The sequence below is a fragment of the Bicyclus anynana genome, chromosome 18, assembly GCF_947172395.1.
Source record: "Bicyclus anynana chromosome 18, ilBicAnyn1.1, whole genome shotgun sequence".
Taxonomy (NCBI): Eukaryota; Metazoa; Arthropoda; class Insecta; order Lepidoptera; family Nymphalidae; genus Bicyclus; species Bicyclus anynana.
This window is the reverse complement of record NC_069100.1, coordinates 14,020,666-14,034,762: the sequence shown is the minus strand read 5'-3', so window position 1 is coordinate 14,034,762 and position 14,097 is coordinate 14,020,666. Positions and strand designations below refer to the sequence as shown.

Genomic DNA, 14,097 nt, shown 5'->3' with positions numbered 1-14,097 from the left:
GTAACGACAGGGTTGGAAATGTATATTTTATAGATTAAGAGCCAGCGAACGCCAGACCTTCGTAATTTTATAAAAGCTGTAAGTTTGTCAGCTTCTGCTCCTACCGTAGGTAAATACGGTAAACCATTATGGAGTTTGAACAGTGATGGCTTTGGGAGGTTGCAGTTTTCAAGGATCCAGACCCTCAACCGTTTAAGTATATAATGTATTTTTTTATATTTATATTATAATCCCAGTCGCCAGTCACATAGATTCGCGGCAATCCTTCGAAAAACACTATATAAGTAAAATTTTAAAGGTCTCTAGCGAAGGATTTCCTGAAGTATCTGGCGAACAGGGATATCATTACTCATATTATGCCGATGAAAATATAAAAAAATAACACTTTATAGTTAGATAATTGAGAGTCTGGACCCTTGAAAGCTACTACCTACTACCTACCTACTAAAGTAACCACAGTCCAAATTCCATAGCTGAATACCGCACTTACTTATGGTAGGAGCATAAGCTGACAAAAAATGACGAAGGTCTGGCGGTTGCCGGCTCTCCGGCAATTAAGTATAACGAATTAAGCACAACTGCCTATATAGCCAAACAGCAAGATAGTTTACGCGGCTTCGAATAACTAGCTCCTCAATGGAAATGGAAAGCAGTATTGCAGTCTAAGTTGGAGCACGCTTGCCTACAAGATGCCTAATCACTGTTGTCTTGAAGGTGACAGGAAACGAGCAAGGCAATCCAAATGTTTGCTGTTCGAATCAGAAACGTGGTTAAATGTTTTAATACGAGTTGTCTGGATATCCATTTTAGGATGCCACCGTTTCCGGCGTCTTGCTGTTTCGTGGTAGAAAGGACTATGAAATAGTGAATTCTTTCTTCCAATTTATCAGTAGTTGCAAAAAGGCAAAGTGTTACCCTTTTGCGACTACCAAAGACGATTTAAACATTTTTAGTGGACTCCCTCTGCTTCCCTCGGAACTCATTAGAATGTATTGTAGATAGCTGTTGCTTTATCTATTAAACTACTTAAAGTAATAAGTCACGATAGCTTGATGCATTGAAAGGAAAAATCCATAAACTGTTAGCTGTGTGGTTATCTATGGATAACTTTAGTAAGACAAATTAGTTTTATTCAGTTTTTATCTACAATTTAATTTATAAAACCAAATCGGGTGTAGGATTAGATACGCCATTTATAATGAGGGAAAGGAGAAAACACATACTTACCTCTGTGTGACATTTGCTATCGACAGGTCACGTGATCAAGTTGTCGATCGGATCTGTCATTCCCATACATTTTTCTAGTTTTCGAAGCGTTAGCGTTTGTAGAAAGAGGATCGACGTGACACATGGCTACAGCCCCTGGTCTTGAGTTAAAATAACTTGCTCCCCAGACCAACACGGTGTCTACCAGTGGCGAAAGATGGAATTTAGATAAAGGTAAGCCGTCCCAAAGAAAAGGAAATTCATACAGCTTGATACAAACTCCGGTTTTTCATATAATCTAGACACAGTACAACAATGAATATGCACGGATTTTTAAAGGTAACTTTGCCGCTGGTGTTTACAGATTGGCCTCTGGTATCTCTCTGTCTGGAGTAGCTGACCGTAGAGTTTCCTGGAAACATACTTCCCTAGCCTTGAGTCAATATGATTTGCTCCTCAGGCTTCCCGCCTAGGACTGACCTCGGGTGTATCTACAGGATTGGACCAGTTGACCGAGGACCCCTTATGTGGAAGTCACGCAGGTATTTCCCTATGTACCCATGGAAGACTTATCTCTAGAGGATTGGAACAGTTGACCGAGTAATGTTGAGGTCACGCAGGTCTTTTCCTATGTATATGGGAGACTTACCTGGCCTTTAATCAGTATGACTTGCTCCCCATTCTTCCGCGGCCGGAGACTCACCTCTCAACAGTAGTGAACCAGTTCACTGTGAACTCCCTATGTGAAGGAGGCCTTTCCCTGTGTACCTAAGGGAGACTTACCTGGTCTTGAGTCAGAATGACTTGCTCTCCAGGCTTCCACGGCCGGAGACTCACCTTTCTACATGAGTGAACCAGTGAACTGGTGAACTCCCTATATGGAGGAGGCCTTTCCCTATGTACCTAAGGGAGACTGACCTGGTCTTGAGTCAGTATAACTTGCTCCCCAGGTTTCCGCGGCCGCGGGCTGGCCTCAGGGGTTTCGACGGGACTGAACCAGTTGACCGTGGACTCGCCGCCGGAGGGCGCGCGCGGAATCCTCGGCGGTCTCAGTAGTGGAGCACGCTCCGACTGCTCGTTGCCTTGCCCTGTCCGATAATTAGAACATTTAATTTAAATTGTACTAGCGGACGCCCGCGACTTCGTCCGCGTGAAACTCGATGTAAACTTTCAACTACCCCTACCCAACTCTACCCCTACTCTACCCCTACCTTTTCCTGAATTTACTTTGCTATAAACCTCACGGAGCCCGAGACCTTTCCAACGAATACAAAACCGTGGAATTCGTGCGTTCTGGAGTTATAGCGTCAGGAAGGAAAACCCGACTTATTTTTATATAGTAGATTAACTTTTTCATAAAATTTATTTACCTACCTGCAATGTATCTAAGTATATTACGGTGGATTCTTTGAACTCAATTTTGAAGTGGATATCATCAACCGATTGAGCTGAAATTTTGTATACACGTTATGTTTGGATGACAATGCATAACGTCATTCTAAATCCAATATGTCGGACCACCCAAGATGGCGGAACAGTTATTGGAACGAAGTTACATAAGTTTAATGCATTTCTCCAATATGGGTATCAAATCAAAGGGCTTATTAAGAGTAACTTGGAAATATGAACAGACTCGTAATTTGAAAATAAACTAGTACCAATTCAATTATGTAAATTGATCTGATAACTTTCTTGTATTTTTAATTTTAATTTAACTAAGTACTGATAGGTAATTAAACCTCGCGACAAGCTTTTGCTTTCATATAAATTGTATTTAATGAGGTTATAAATTTATAGTTAAAATTTTTCAAGAAAACATTATTTCCTTCTTTTTGGAGATCATCATCATCATCATCATCAGCCGATGGGCGTCCACTGCTGGGCATAGGCATATTGCATGGACTTTCAAACACAAAGGTCTCAAGCCGCCAGACGTCCTCGGTCCACCTAGTGGGTACCTATTGGGCATTAGTCACTCACCCATGACCTCCTTGGCCTGCAGCTCCTGGGGCAGCACCCGGAAGTCCAGGAACCAGGCCTCGCCCCACGCCAGCGTGAACGACGTCAGGATCAAGAACACTTGGTACACCGGCTGCGACGCATTCGGCCACTGCCCACAAAACGGAAATATTAATTCAACCCCTACTTCACCACTTTAGGGGCTGAATTTTAAAACTACTTGAATCACTTTGTATTTAGTATTTTATTTTGAATTTTTTGTTAGGGGGCATTATATAATCGATACTGAAGCTAAAAATATTTCTTTTCGATTTTTTGCCTGTCTGTCTATCCGTGTTTTTTTGTTATTCGGACATCACGTCGAAACCACTGAATAAATTCAAATGAAACTTGGCACGGTTTAAGACCATAATACGGAAAAGGTTATAGGATACTTTTTATTGCGAATTGAAAATAAAATAAGAAGGGGGTGAAATAGGGGTTCAAAGTTTGTATGGAAAGTCCTTCATTTTTAGAGCTAGATTTAAGAATTTGTTCATAAATCATAAAAAAAATTCGAAATATAATGGGATTCTAAAATTTTCAAATTTTAAACTCAACTTGGTTAAACTAAAGTGGTAAACTAAAGTGGTTCTTAGTGGTTGGTAAATTCATGTATGAAATGGCATGCGTTTTCTACCATCATCAAGTTTGGCTTTAGTATAATTTAGTGACATATGTGAGCTAAATCGTAATTTTTAGGAAGTACCAAAGTTTCATTAGACCAAGCGCTATGAGGTATCGAGAGTGCATAATTCATGGACCGCAATCTGTTAAGTTTAAAAAAAAGCATGCAGATTACGATTCTGCATGTTGCAAGGAGGTTTGTTAGTCCATTATTTTGTTATACATTACCCCCTTTTTGTGTCGAGGCTATGGACTGAATAAATGGTTTGTACATATACTCGAATTGAGAACCTCCTCTTTTTTGAAGTCAGTTAAAAATATCATTTTTTTAGCATTACAGTATCACACTATTAGCTAATTTGTTAAAAAGAAACACAAGAATGTTAAAAATACCGTCCCTCTGAAACTACTGGATGAATTCAACTGAAACTGAGCACGATTTGAGTTCATACGAAGCAGCCCCTGTAGCCAAGTGGCACGTCGATTCTCTTTCTACGATCGCAAACGTTTCGAAAACTCGAAAACTAGAAGACAAATGTATGGGAATGACAGATCTTGATCACGTGACCTGTCAAACTGTATTTTCTAGTTTTCGAAGCGTTTGCGATCGTGCCACTTGCCACGTGCCACTTTTCTGTAGAGGCTGCTTCGTGCTTATATTTGACGTAATGAGGCACAGTACCAGAGCATCGGTAGAAGTCATGGATCCACGCAATGTGCAAATGTAACGACGAAAAATAGACGCTCCTAAAGGATAATGTAGGCTCGGCTTACACATGACTACAATCATTTTTATTTCTCTTTAGTGTTCTCAAACAGTATATAAATAAGAAATAATAACTAATAAATCAATAACACATATCACAATATCGTTAACCAGCACTTTTAACCACTAGTTAGAAGCACACTGTATATGTGAAATATTGAGAGTGGGAGAGAAAAATCAAGCTATATATACAGTAGCAATTGTCTGTAACAGTTTTTTTTAATATATACGAGCATCAATTAAGTAGACATTAATATAATGATCATTACAGCTATGCATTAAATTTTTTGGCGATCGCTTTCCAGCATTCGCGCGACATTTTTGACGGCCTCCGTGGCGCAGTGGTATGCGCGGTGAATTTATAAGACTTTCTTAATTTGTCCAGGTCTGGCTGGTGGGAGGTTTCGGCCGTGGCTAGTTACCACCTATTTGCCGGTAGGGTGGTAACGATAAGCGATTTAGCGTTCCGGTACGATACCGTGAAGAGAAACCGAAAGGGGTGTGGATTTTCATCCTCCTCCTAACAAGTTAGCCCGCTTCCATCTTAGACTTCATCATCACTTACCATCAGGTGAGATTGTAGTCAAGAGCTAACTTGTAAAGAATAAAAAAAAAAATGCCTACAACGGTTACGCGTTACATTGCGGTCGATCATTCTATTTTATTAATAGAAACAGCCGGTTCTACTTAATACATATATTTGTATGACAGATGACTGATTTACTTTGCTATTTTGTCTGTGAAAAACTGACGAATCCAAACGAATCCGATCTTTTTCGCATTGTTCTCAATCCGACGCATATGTTTTTTTTTTAATTTTGTTACCTCATAACTTCGTCTTTTCTTAACCCAATTTGAAAATTCTTTTTTTGTTCGAAAGATTATACTTCCAGATTGGTCCTATTTTATTTTCATGAAAATTGGTTAAGTTATTTTGTCTTAAAATGAAAATAACGAAATTGCACGTACTGCCAGTAAGTACGTTTTCATTCACTGTGCTATGACACATTAAAAACAGAAAAATAAAATCTTTTTAACAAAAAAATTCGTCTTCATAAATAAACTAAAAAGCGAAAAATAACATCGTATGTGCTACCTTCTGATCACATTGAAGGCGGTGCCAGTGATTAACTCAAGCCGATTAAATCATAAAGTTTTAGGATTTTTAGATGGTGCTTTCAGGAACGGCTTTAATTATTACGCCACAGGCTTGGCACCGCCTTCAAAGTGATCAGAAGGTGTTTCAGGATCAGTGTTTCTTGTGTTTTCTTTAATAGATTTGCTATTATATATTAGTGTGATAATCTCATGATAAAAGATTGAATTATCTTAATGATGCAAGCAATAAAACCGATACAAACCAGTTGTTCAGTCAATATCCTCGACACTAAAGGGGGTATTGTATAACAAAAGAATGGACCAACAAACTTCCAGGCAACATGCAGAATCGTAATCTACATAATCTTTTGAAACAGTTTAATACTGTAAACAGAATGATTAGATTTCAGATTATGTACGCTCATTACCTTACAGCGCCTGGTCTAATAGTGCTTAGTAATGCTGATGTACGGAATTGCTATTTTTCTTGGTCAGGCGTTGCGCAACGAATAGTGAGTGTTTGTTTGTGCTCTTTTTTGAGGAAATGTCATCGATGATATTATCTATCCGTCTATTTACTTATCTGTCTACGACACCTGCATTGGATGCTATATCATTAATCTATATTACCTATATTTTTGTCACGGATTTCAGATAGTCTACGAATTAAACCTAGAAATGTATAAATAAAATTTAATTTAATATAAATTTAATTTAATGATACTAAATATTTTTGTACTCACATCATAAACAAACACTTTTCCTATTAAAAAGGCACAGGTACCACCCGTAGAGAGCTGAAATGAAAAAGTTATATTACTTTTATATAACACAATAAGTTAAAAGGTAAAAAGTTAAAAAGGATATAAATTAAAAAAATAAAACAAAAACATCCTTATAGCTTGGCAAGTTCGTTGACACTACCATGACATGCGGGCGACGGGGGGAATGGCTGCACGGGTGTGAAGTCGTGCGCGCTTGGCAGAGGGAAGGATTACGCGGGTATGAAGTCGTACGCGTGGGGCATCGCTACCCCCTCCCGACCCGCGCGTACCATCGGGAGTGTTACGAACGAATTTGCCAAGCTATAGTGAAATAATCCACTGTTAAAGATCTACAAAAGTTTGCAATGGCATATATCTATTTTTTAAGTTATTTATATAATACCCATTTCATTTTCATAAATCATGTGCAAATAAGATTTATATTGGAAAACTGATGGTGTCACCCTTACGTCGGAGACCCTATTTATCACAATAAACCCGCTAATCCACATTGGAACAGCATGGCGGGTCTAGCTCTATATGCCCAATGGAATGGGCTGTATAAATTATTACTATTAGACGACCCGCGGTTTCATCCGCGTAGTTCCCGTACCGGTAGGAATACGGGGATAAAATATAGCCTATGACACCCGCTAATAACGTGGCTTTTTATTATTAATACGTTCGCTGCGGCGTGAATTTTCTGTACAAGGGTTTTTGACCTCGTACTAAAACTTTGGACGAGGTCCATTGACCCCGTAACTCTTGAAGCCGCTAGACTTACTGACCTCGTATTAAAACTGTGTACGAGGTCAATCGACCTCGTAACTCTTGAAGCCGCTATACTTATTGACCTCGTACCGCATTGAAAGTGTTAAAGGAATTTTCAAATTTTTGTGTTTAGTAAGTCCAACAATATAACCTCACAAACTTTATAATTATTTTTCTCTTTCATGATTCAAAAAACGGTTTTAATAAACACTCTGCCTTGCGACCTGCAGAGTTAAGAATATTTATGCCCCTTTACTATTTCTCTAGTTCTAAAATTTCTTCTGTTGACCACTTTCTTTTATCGTCACCCAAATTATCTGTGGTCGATGCGGACATTTTTATTTAATTTTTATTTATATATAAATACGAAAGGTCATCACGAAATCTCGAAAACCGCTTGACTTACATAAATGAAATTTGCCAGGGAGGTAGTCTAAAGTTAGTATATATAGATATCCACTAAGGTAAGGCCGGATTAAGGAGGAGTAAGGGCGGACGAAGTCGCGGGCGTCCGATAGTTATATATAAATATAAAGTATATATAGTACAAGGTATAGATATTAAATATAGAATTATATGTATAGGTACTCACAGCAATAACACTCCAATTATTAATATAGAGTATGGCGTAGAATAATATCAACATTAGGAACCTCAGTATGGCTACTATCACTATGTCAAACAATGACACTTTTATATTATATTGCAGTACTTCCCTAGTCACTATTTGTATTAGAGTCTCGCCTTTCATCTGAAAAAAAAACAACATAACTACTCAGTTTTAGAGTGCATCTCAAACATTACATTTGTATTGTATGTGTACTCTCACTATCAGAAAAATGCTAAAAATAATGAAATTCAAGGTTTTTCAAAATTCTGCCCCTAATTTTTATATTTTAAATATAATTTAAAATTGTATTTTTAATTTAAACTGTTTGTTTTGAGTTATAGTTTTGTAAAATGACTGTTGGAAATTAAATAGATAGGGGGTGAAATAGGGGTTGAAAGTTTACATTGATTGAACTATAAATGGGCAAATATATCTATAAATGGGCAAATATATCTATAAGTAAATGAATTAATATATCAATAAATGGACAAATATATCTATAAATGGACAAATCTATACTAATATTATAAAGAGGTAAAATTTGTAAGTTTGTAACATTTTTTAAATGGGGTAATCTTCGGAACTACTGGTTCGATTTCAAAAATTCTTTCACCAGTAGAATGCTACATTATCGGGGAGTGCTATAGGCTATATTTTATATTGGTATCATATATATTAGCCGAGTTATCACAGTTTTTGTCATACAGGTCGCACCGAGAATCCTCTTAAATAGACTTATTCGCATGTGCTGCCTTAACTATTGTGTAAAATTTAAATTAATGTATAGAGACTTTATGTATCTTTAAAAGTTCTACAAAAAAGTCCGCGACACCATATATCTATCTTCTATATTTTAGCAGATATAGCACCTTTTATGTTTTAACCAATATTAATTTTATATACTTAGGTTTACGTCACTATTTACAACAACACTATTTAATACAACTAAACTTTAATCCTTATTTTTTTTTTTTTTTTTTATTTAATTTCTATTGTGCAATCAGCTGCATCAGCTATAAGCAAATTGCTTGAGAGTACTTTATGGCATGTGCAGCTGACCTTCCATTGAGGGTCATGCTGGCTAATTTACTTTGTTATTGATTTTTTGATATTTATTTTTTTAGGAAATCCCATATGTATGCGCGCTTTAGCCTTCGAACATCCATTGGGACACTGAGGGCGGTAGCAAGTTTGTTTTCATGGATAATGATGCGATTTTTATAGCTCATTGATCTGAGTTCAACCTCTTCCTTGATTGTTTTTATGTCTAGATACTCATGCAATTCCGATATCTTGGTGAACCATGGAGCATTTGTGATGGTTTTTAGAACTTTATTTTGGAATCTTTGTAATATTTCCAGGTTTGAGTTTTTTGCTGTGCCCCATAGCTCAATGCCATAGGTCCATACTGGTTTTATTAAATAAAAATAAATAAAAAATAAAAATAAAAAAGCCTTTTTATTATTTCCCATTTACATAAGGTATAAGATACAATAATTATTCTAATAATTTTTAAACAGAACAAAGTAGGTAACACTTTTATTAGTACAGTTACTTAGTACATTTTTTTGCATTTTATCTTTTTATTAATATTTTTTATGTTACTTGTATCTATTTATTTTTCTTTCTTTTTCTCTATATATTATATATATATTTCCTTAACTTTTTAAATGGGAACCCCTCTGTAGGGTAAAGGCCTCCTCCAGATTTTTCCACATTTCCCTATTACACTGGTTTTATTACTGTTTTGTAAATGAGCAATTTATTACTGAGCGAGACATGCGAATGTCTTCCCATAAGCCAGTTGAGTTTTCTAAAGCTTTGATTTAATTCATCGCGTTTTTTTACTATGTGTGTTCTCCATGTTTGTTTTTTGTCCAAGTGGATCCCAAGATATTTTGCAGTGTCGCTATGGGGGATGATATCTAGTCCCAGTTTTACAGGAGTACACTCGTCCGCTCGCAAAGTAAAGGTCACATGTGTTGACTTGGTAGAACTAGCTTTGATACGCCATTTAGTCATCCATGAGTTTATCTTATTCAGGTGTTCTTGCAAGATATTTGAAGCCATGTGTGCGTCTTTGTTGTTACACAATACCGCTGTATCAGCGAATGTAGCGGTAAGTACATTTTTTGAGACGGGAATATCAGCAGTGTATAATAGATAGAGTGTGGGTCCCAAAACGGAACCCTGAGGAACACCTGCTTTGATATCATGAAAGTTCGAGTACGCGTCATTAATTTTTACTCTGAATATTCTTTGTTTTACATATGATTTCAATAATGTAAAAAAGTTGTGTGGGAGACAATGCTTGGCTTTAAATAGCAATCCATCATGCCAGACTTTGTCAAAAGCCTGTTGCACATCCAAAAACACTGCAGAGCAGTATTGTTTATTTTCCAAAGCTTCTCGAATTTTTTTTGCTACTCTGTGTACTTGTTCCACAGTGGAATGTTGGCTTCTGAATCCGAATTGATGCTGAGGAAAAATTTCCCTTTCATGCATAATAGGTTTAAGCCTGGACAGAGTTATTTTTTCAAATAATTTGGATAATGTTGGTAGTAGGCTTATGGGTCTATAGGATGTAACTAGATGCGGTGGCTTCCCCGGTTTTGGAATCATAATGATTTCGGAAATTTTCCAAATAGACGGGTAGTGGGATGTTCTCAAGATTCCATTAAAAAGTTGAGTCAAAAACACAATCGCTTTCCTTGGAAGTTGTAGTAGTACTTCAGCCATTATTAAACAGTATCCCGGTGCTTTGTGAAGTTCAAGTTCTTTTATTACTCTACAGACTTCTCTAGGAGTGCAGCTTTTTATTGGTAAGCTTAGTTGAAGATCACAATCCAAAAACTCGTCGACTTCTCTATCAGTGTCTGGGTTACCGTTATTTGGAGTAAAAACTTCACCTAGAAATTTGGCAAAGGCTTCTGCACGTTCACCATCTTTTCTAGCCCAGGTATCATTCTCCAGTTTTAGTGGGTGTTTTGTGGTTATGGGTGCAGCTTTGCTTGTTTTAACAGCTCTATAGAGTGAGTATTCATTGCTTTTCGTTGCAGACAGGTTTACTAGTTTATATTTTAAGGTGTCGTTCTCTACCTCTTTCAAATACAATGTCAGATTGACTGCTGCCAGCTTAAGCGCTTTTTTATCCGACGGATGACGACTATTGTGCCAAACTCTTCTGAGCCTTCTTTTCTCTAACACCTTATTTTTAATGTCCATAGGTAAGTTGTTACTACCTGGCGTGAAGTTTAAATCTGGAGTAGAGATCCATGCAGCAGTTTGTATTATGTTTGTTATGGTTTTGGCTGCTTCGTCAATGTCGTCATTTGTTTTGAGTGGAACTTTTAGTGATAGATTAGTATCAATATACTTTCTGAAGGCTGGCCAATCTGTTTGTTTGTTATATAGATATTCTTTTGTCGGCCTTGAAATTATTGATGTACTAATCGTACCTAGTACTGGTGTATGGTCTGAGCAACTGTCATAGCAACTGTCTACACTTACATACAAATTTGATAACCCTTTATATACAAAGAAGTCTATGAGGTCCGGTAATTTGTTGGGATCTGTGGGCCAGTAAGTTGGTTCACCAGTGCTTAGTATATTGAGGTTATTTTTAATTAAACTTGAGTTAAGTTCTCTGCCTCGAGGTAGTGTCAGGCGCGATCCCCAATGCACGTTTTTGGCATTCCAGTCACCACCACAAATGTATCTATGTCCAAGAGTTTTAAAATATTCAGTGAATTGGGTTTCCTTAGGGTTTGGTTTAGGGGGACAGTAAACAGCTTTAATCCTTATTAAAATAAATTTAATGGTAGGGTAGGGGTAGCGTAGGTGTAGGGTACGGGTAGGGTATGGGTAGGTTAGGGGTGTGGTAGGGGTATGGTAGAGGTAGTTGAAAGTTTACATAGAGTTTCACGCGGACGAAGTCGCGTGCGTCCGCTAGTATATCTATAAATGGACAAATATATCTATAAATGGGCAAATATATCTATAAATAGACATAGTGTAACAGGAACTGTTAGTAGACCTGCATATTCCAAGATGTAACTCACCATAACACATATAAGCCACATAAGACTGGTGAACAATAAGTCAAAGGTGACGAACAGACAGAAGAACCGGCGCACAGAGGACATCCTGCCCTGCGGCCGGTGCCCTGCCACAAAGTCCTCTGCCACCAGGTTCACTGACTGCGAGTGAGCTGGAAACATACGGACAGTATTTAGAGTTATACAGTGTACTCAACACAGTATCCATATATGTTACGCATCAATATAAATCGTTAGATAAGCCCCATACTAAAGAACGCACAATTTTATGTCACTACCCAAAGACGTGCACGCACATCGTATCTTAATACGTAACAAGCGCATGGTGTAAGTGGACGTGGACTTGAAAAAATATTTACTGCTTTTTTTATTTTAATCCCTAATTATGCCTTCGTGTTCATTTTGGAAGTGTAAAAATACAAGCCACAACATGAATAAAGAGAAATGTGTTACGAGTGATGACGTACTCAATGTGCGAAACTAATGACAATTCCGCGACGCTTTGAGGCCCATCTAACGATCTACGATTGATGATGTTACATATGATTTTTAGTGACAGACACTTTTATACTTTATATAATATAGCTTAGAAAGTTGTGGGTAGGCTAATAAAAAGGTAACAGTTCGGTATGACTAGCTAGACAATGATTACACAGTCTCATGCACTTGAGTGTTTTATTTATGAAATACCAGATATATTAATATACAAGATATAATATTCTCCCAAGGCTAACCGACACTCTGTACAAGTTAGACCTTGACTACAATCTCACCTGATGGTGACAATGTAAACAGGGTAATTTGTTAGGAAGAGGATGCAAATCTACACCACTTAATGATTTATCATACCAATATGACATTGAGACCGTCAAATCGTAATCTGTCAATCCTGTGATGCTGACATGCAAGCTAATCAGTAAAGAGAAAATAGACAAAATGTTGTCCAACTGCGGTCCAATTATCCCATCTCTGTCGTACCATTGGTTAAACTTACTACAGTAGTTTATTGCCCAATCCTGGACTCAGGGTCTCATGATCCAAAACTGCACAAAACAACACAGTTACTCACATAAACTCCTGTAGGTTGGTGGCATAGTGACGCTGTTTAGTAGTGATTCTGCTGCCTCTCTAAGCTGATAATCTGCCATTCCTTCCCTAGAAACATCAAGCAAACATACTAATTATTGTTTATTTTCCAAATTAGTAAATTGTTTACTTAAATTATCAAATTAGGCGGTTTCAAAGCCAGTCATGATAAGTGAAGGACAATAATTGTAAGTTTTAATTTTTAGGGAATACAGAGAAAAAATATAGCTTACACTATAAATAATGTATATAATACAGATAATGTTGATTTCTATTGTTAAAAGTAAGGTAAGAAAAATCCATAATTTTTCAAATCAGGCCAATAGTTTCTGACATTAGCGTGTTCAAGCAAACAAACTCTTCAGCTTTATAATATTAATATAAATTGGTTCAGTAGATCCAGAAATTACCCCTACAACCTCACAAAGTTTACCAATAGATATAATCTATATATATAAAAAATAATCATCCATATATCCCTTGGTCTTGAACTTGAAGTGGCAATGGGCAGGGCACATAGTTCGAAGAGCTGATGGACGTTGGGGTTCCAAAGTGCTGGAATGGGGACCCCTCACTAGTAAGCACAGTGTTGCTTAACCCCTACCAGGTGGACTGACAACATCAAGCGAGTCGCAGGGATTTGCTGGATGCAGTTGGCTCAGTATCATGATGTTTGGAAGTCCCTATGTCTTGCAATGGACGTCCATCGGCTCATATGATGATGATGATGCTGATAGCCCTTGGTCATGCCATCATGCGCGAATGGCTGGACTGAATTTACTAATTTTTTTTATGAGTTTGTTATTGTCAGGGGTACGGTAGCGTAGGGTAGGGGTTGGGTAAAATAGTGTAAGGTAGGGGTAGTTGTCAGTTTACATTGAGTTACATTCTTGATGGGAATTTGGCATGACTTTTAAATTACTTCTGGGGCAATAAGAACAACAATATAATCTGGTGAAGCGAAATAGAGAAAATTCAACCAATGGCAGTGCAACTGGAAATAAGCTGTCTCTTTTATTACATGGGTATTAAAGAGACAGAGACAGCTCTGCTGACACTGGTCAACATTTTGTCTATTTTATCTTCACTTAGTGTATTAGTATCACTGATGTC

At 37.3% G+C, this 14,097-nt stretch overlaps 1 protein-coding gene across 1 annotated transcript in view; it reads right to left on the bottom strand.

Moving 5' to 3' along the window:
* The window catches only part of LOC112049274 (steroidogenic acute regulatory protein-like), a 36,625-nt gene that overhangs the window by 21,604 nt on the left and 924 nt on the right, over positions 1 to 14,097 (bottom strand). The window contains exons 2-7 of the mRNA XM_052886813.1: positions 12,968 to 13,053; positions 11,902 to 12,050; positions 7,823 to 7,981; positions 6,439 to 6,492; positions 3,187 to 3,316; positions 2,125 to 2,294 (exon numbers count right to left, since the gene is read on the bottom strand). Coding sequence (XP_052742773.1) covers positions 2,125 to 2,294; positions 3,187 to 3,316; positions 6,439 to 6,492; positions 7,823 to 7,981; positions 11,902 to 12,050; positions 12,968 to 13,046 — 741 coding nt within the window. The 5' untranslated portion in view covers positions 13,047 to 13,053. The remainder of the gene's footprint in view (positions 1 to 2,124; positions 2,295 to 3,186; positions 3,317 to 6,438; positions 6,493 to 7,822; positions 7,982 to 11,901; positions 12,051 to 12,967; positions 13,054 to 14,097) is intronic.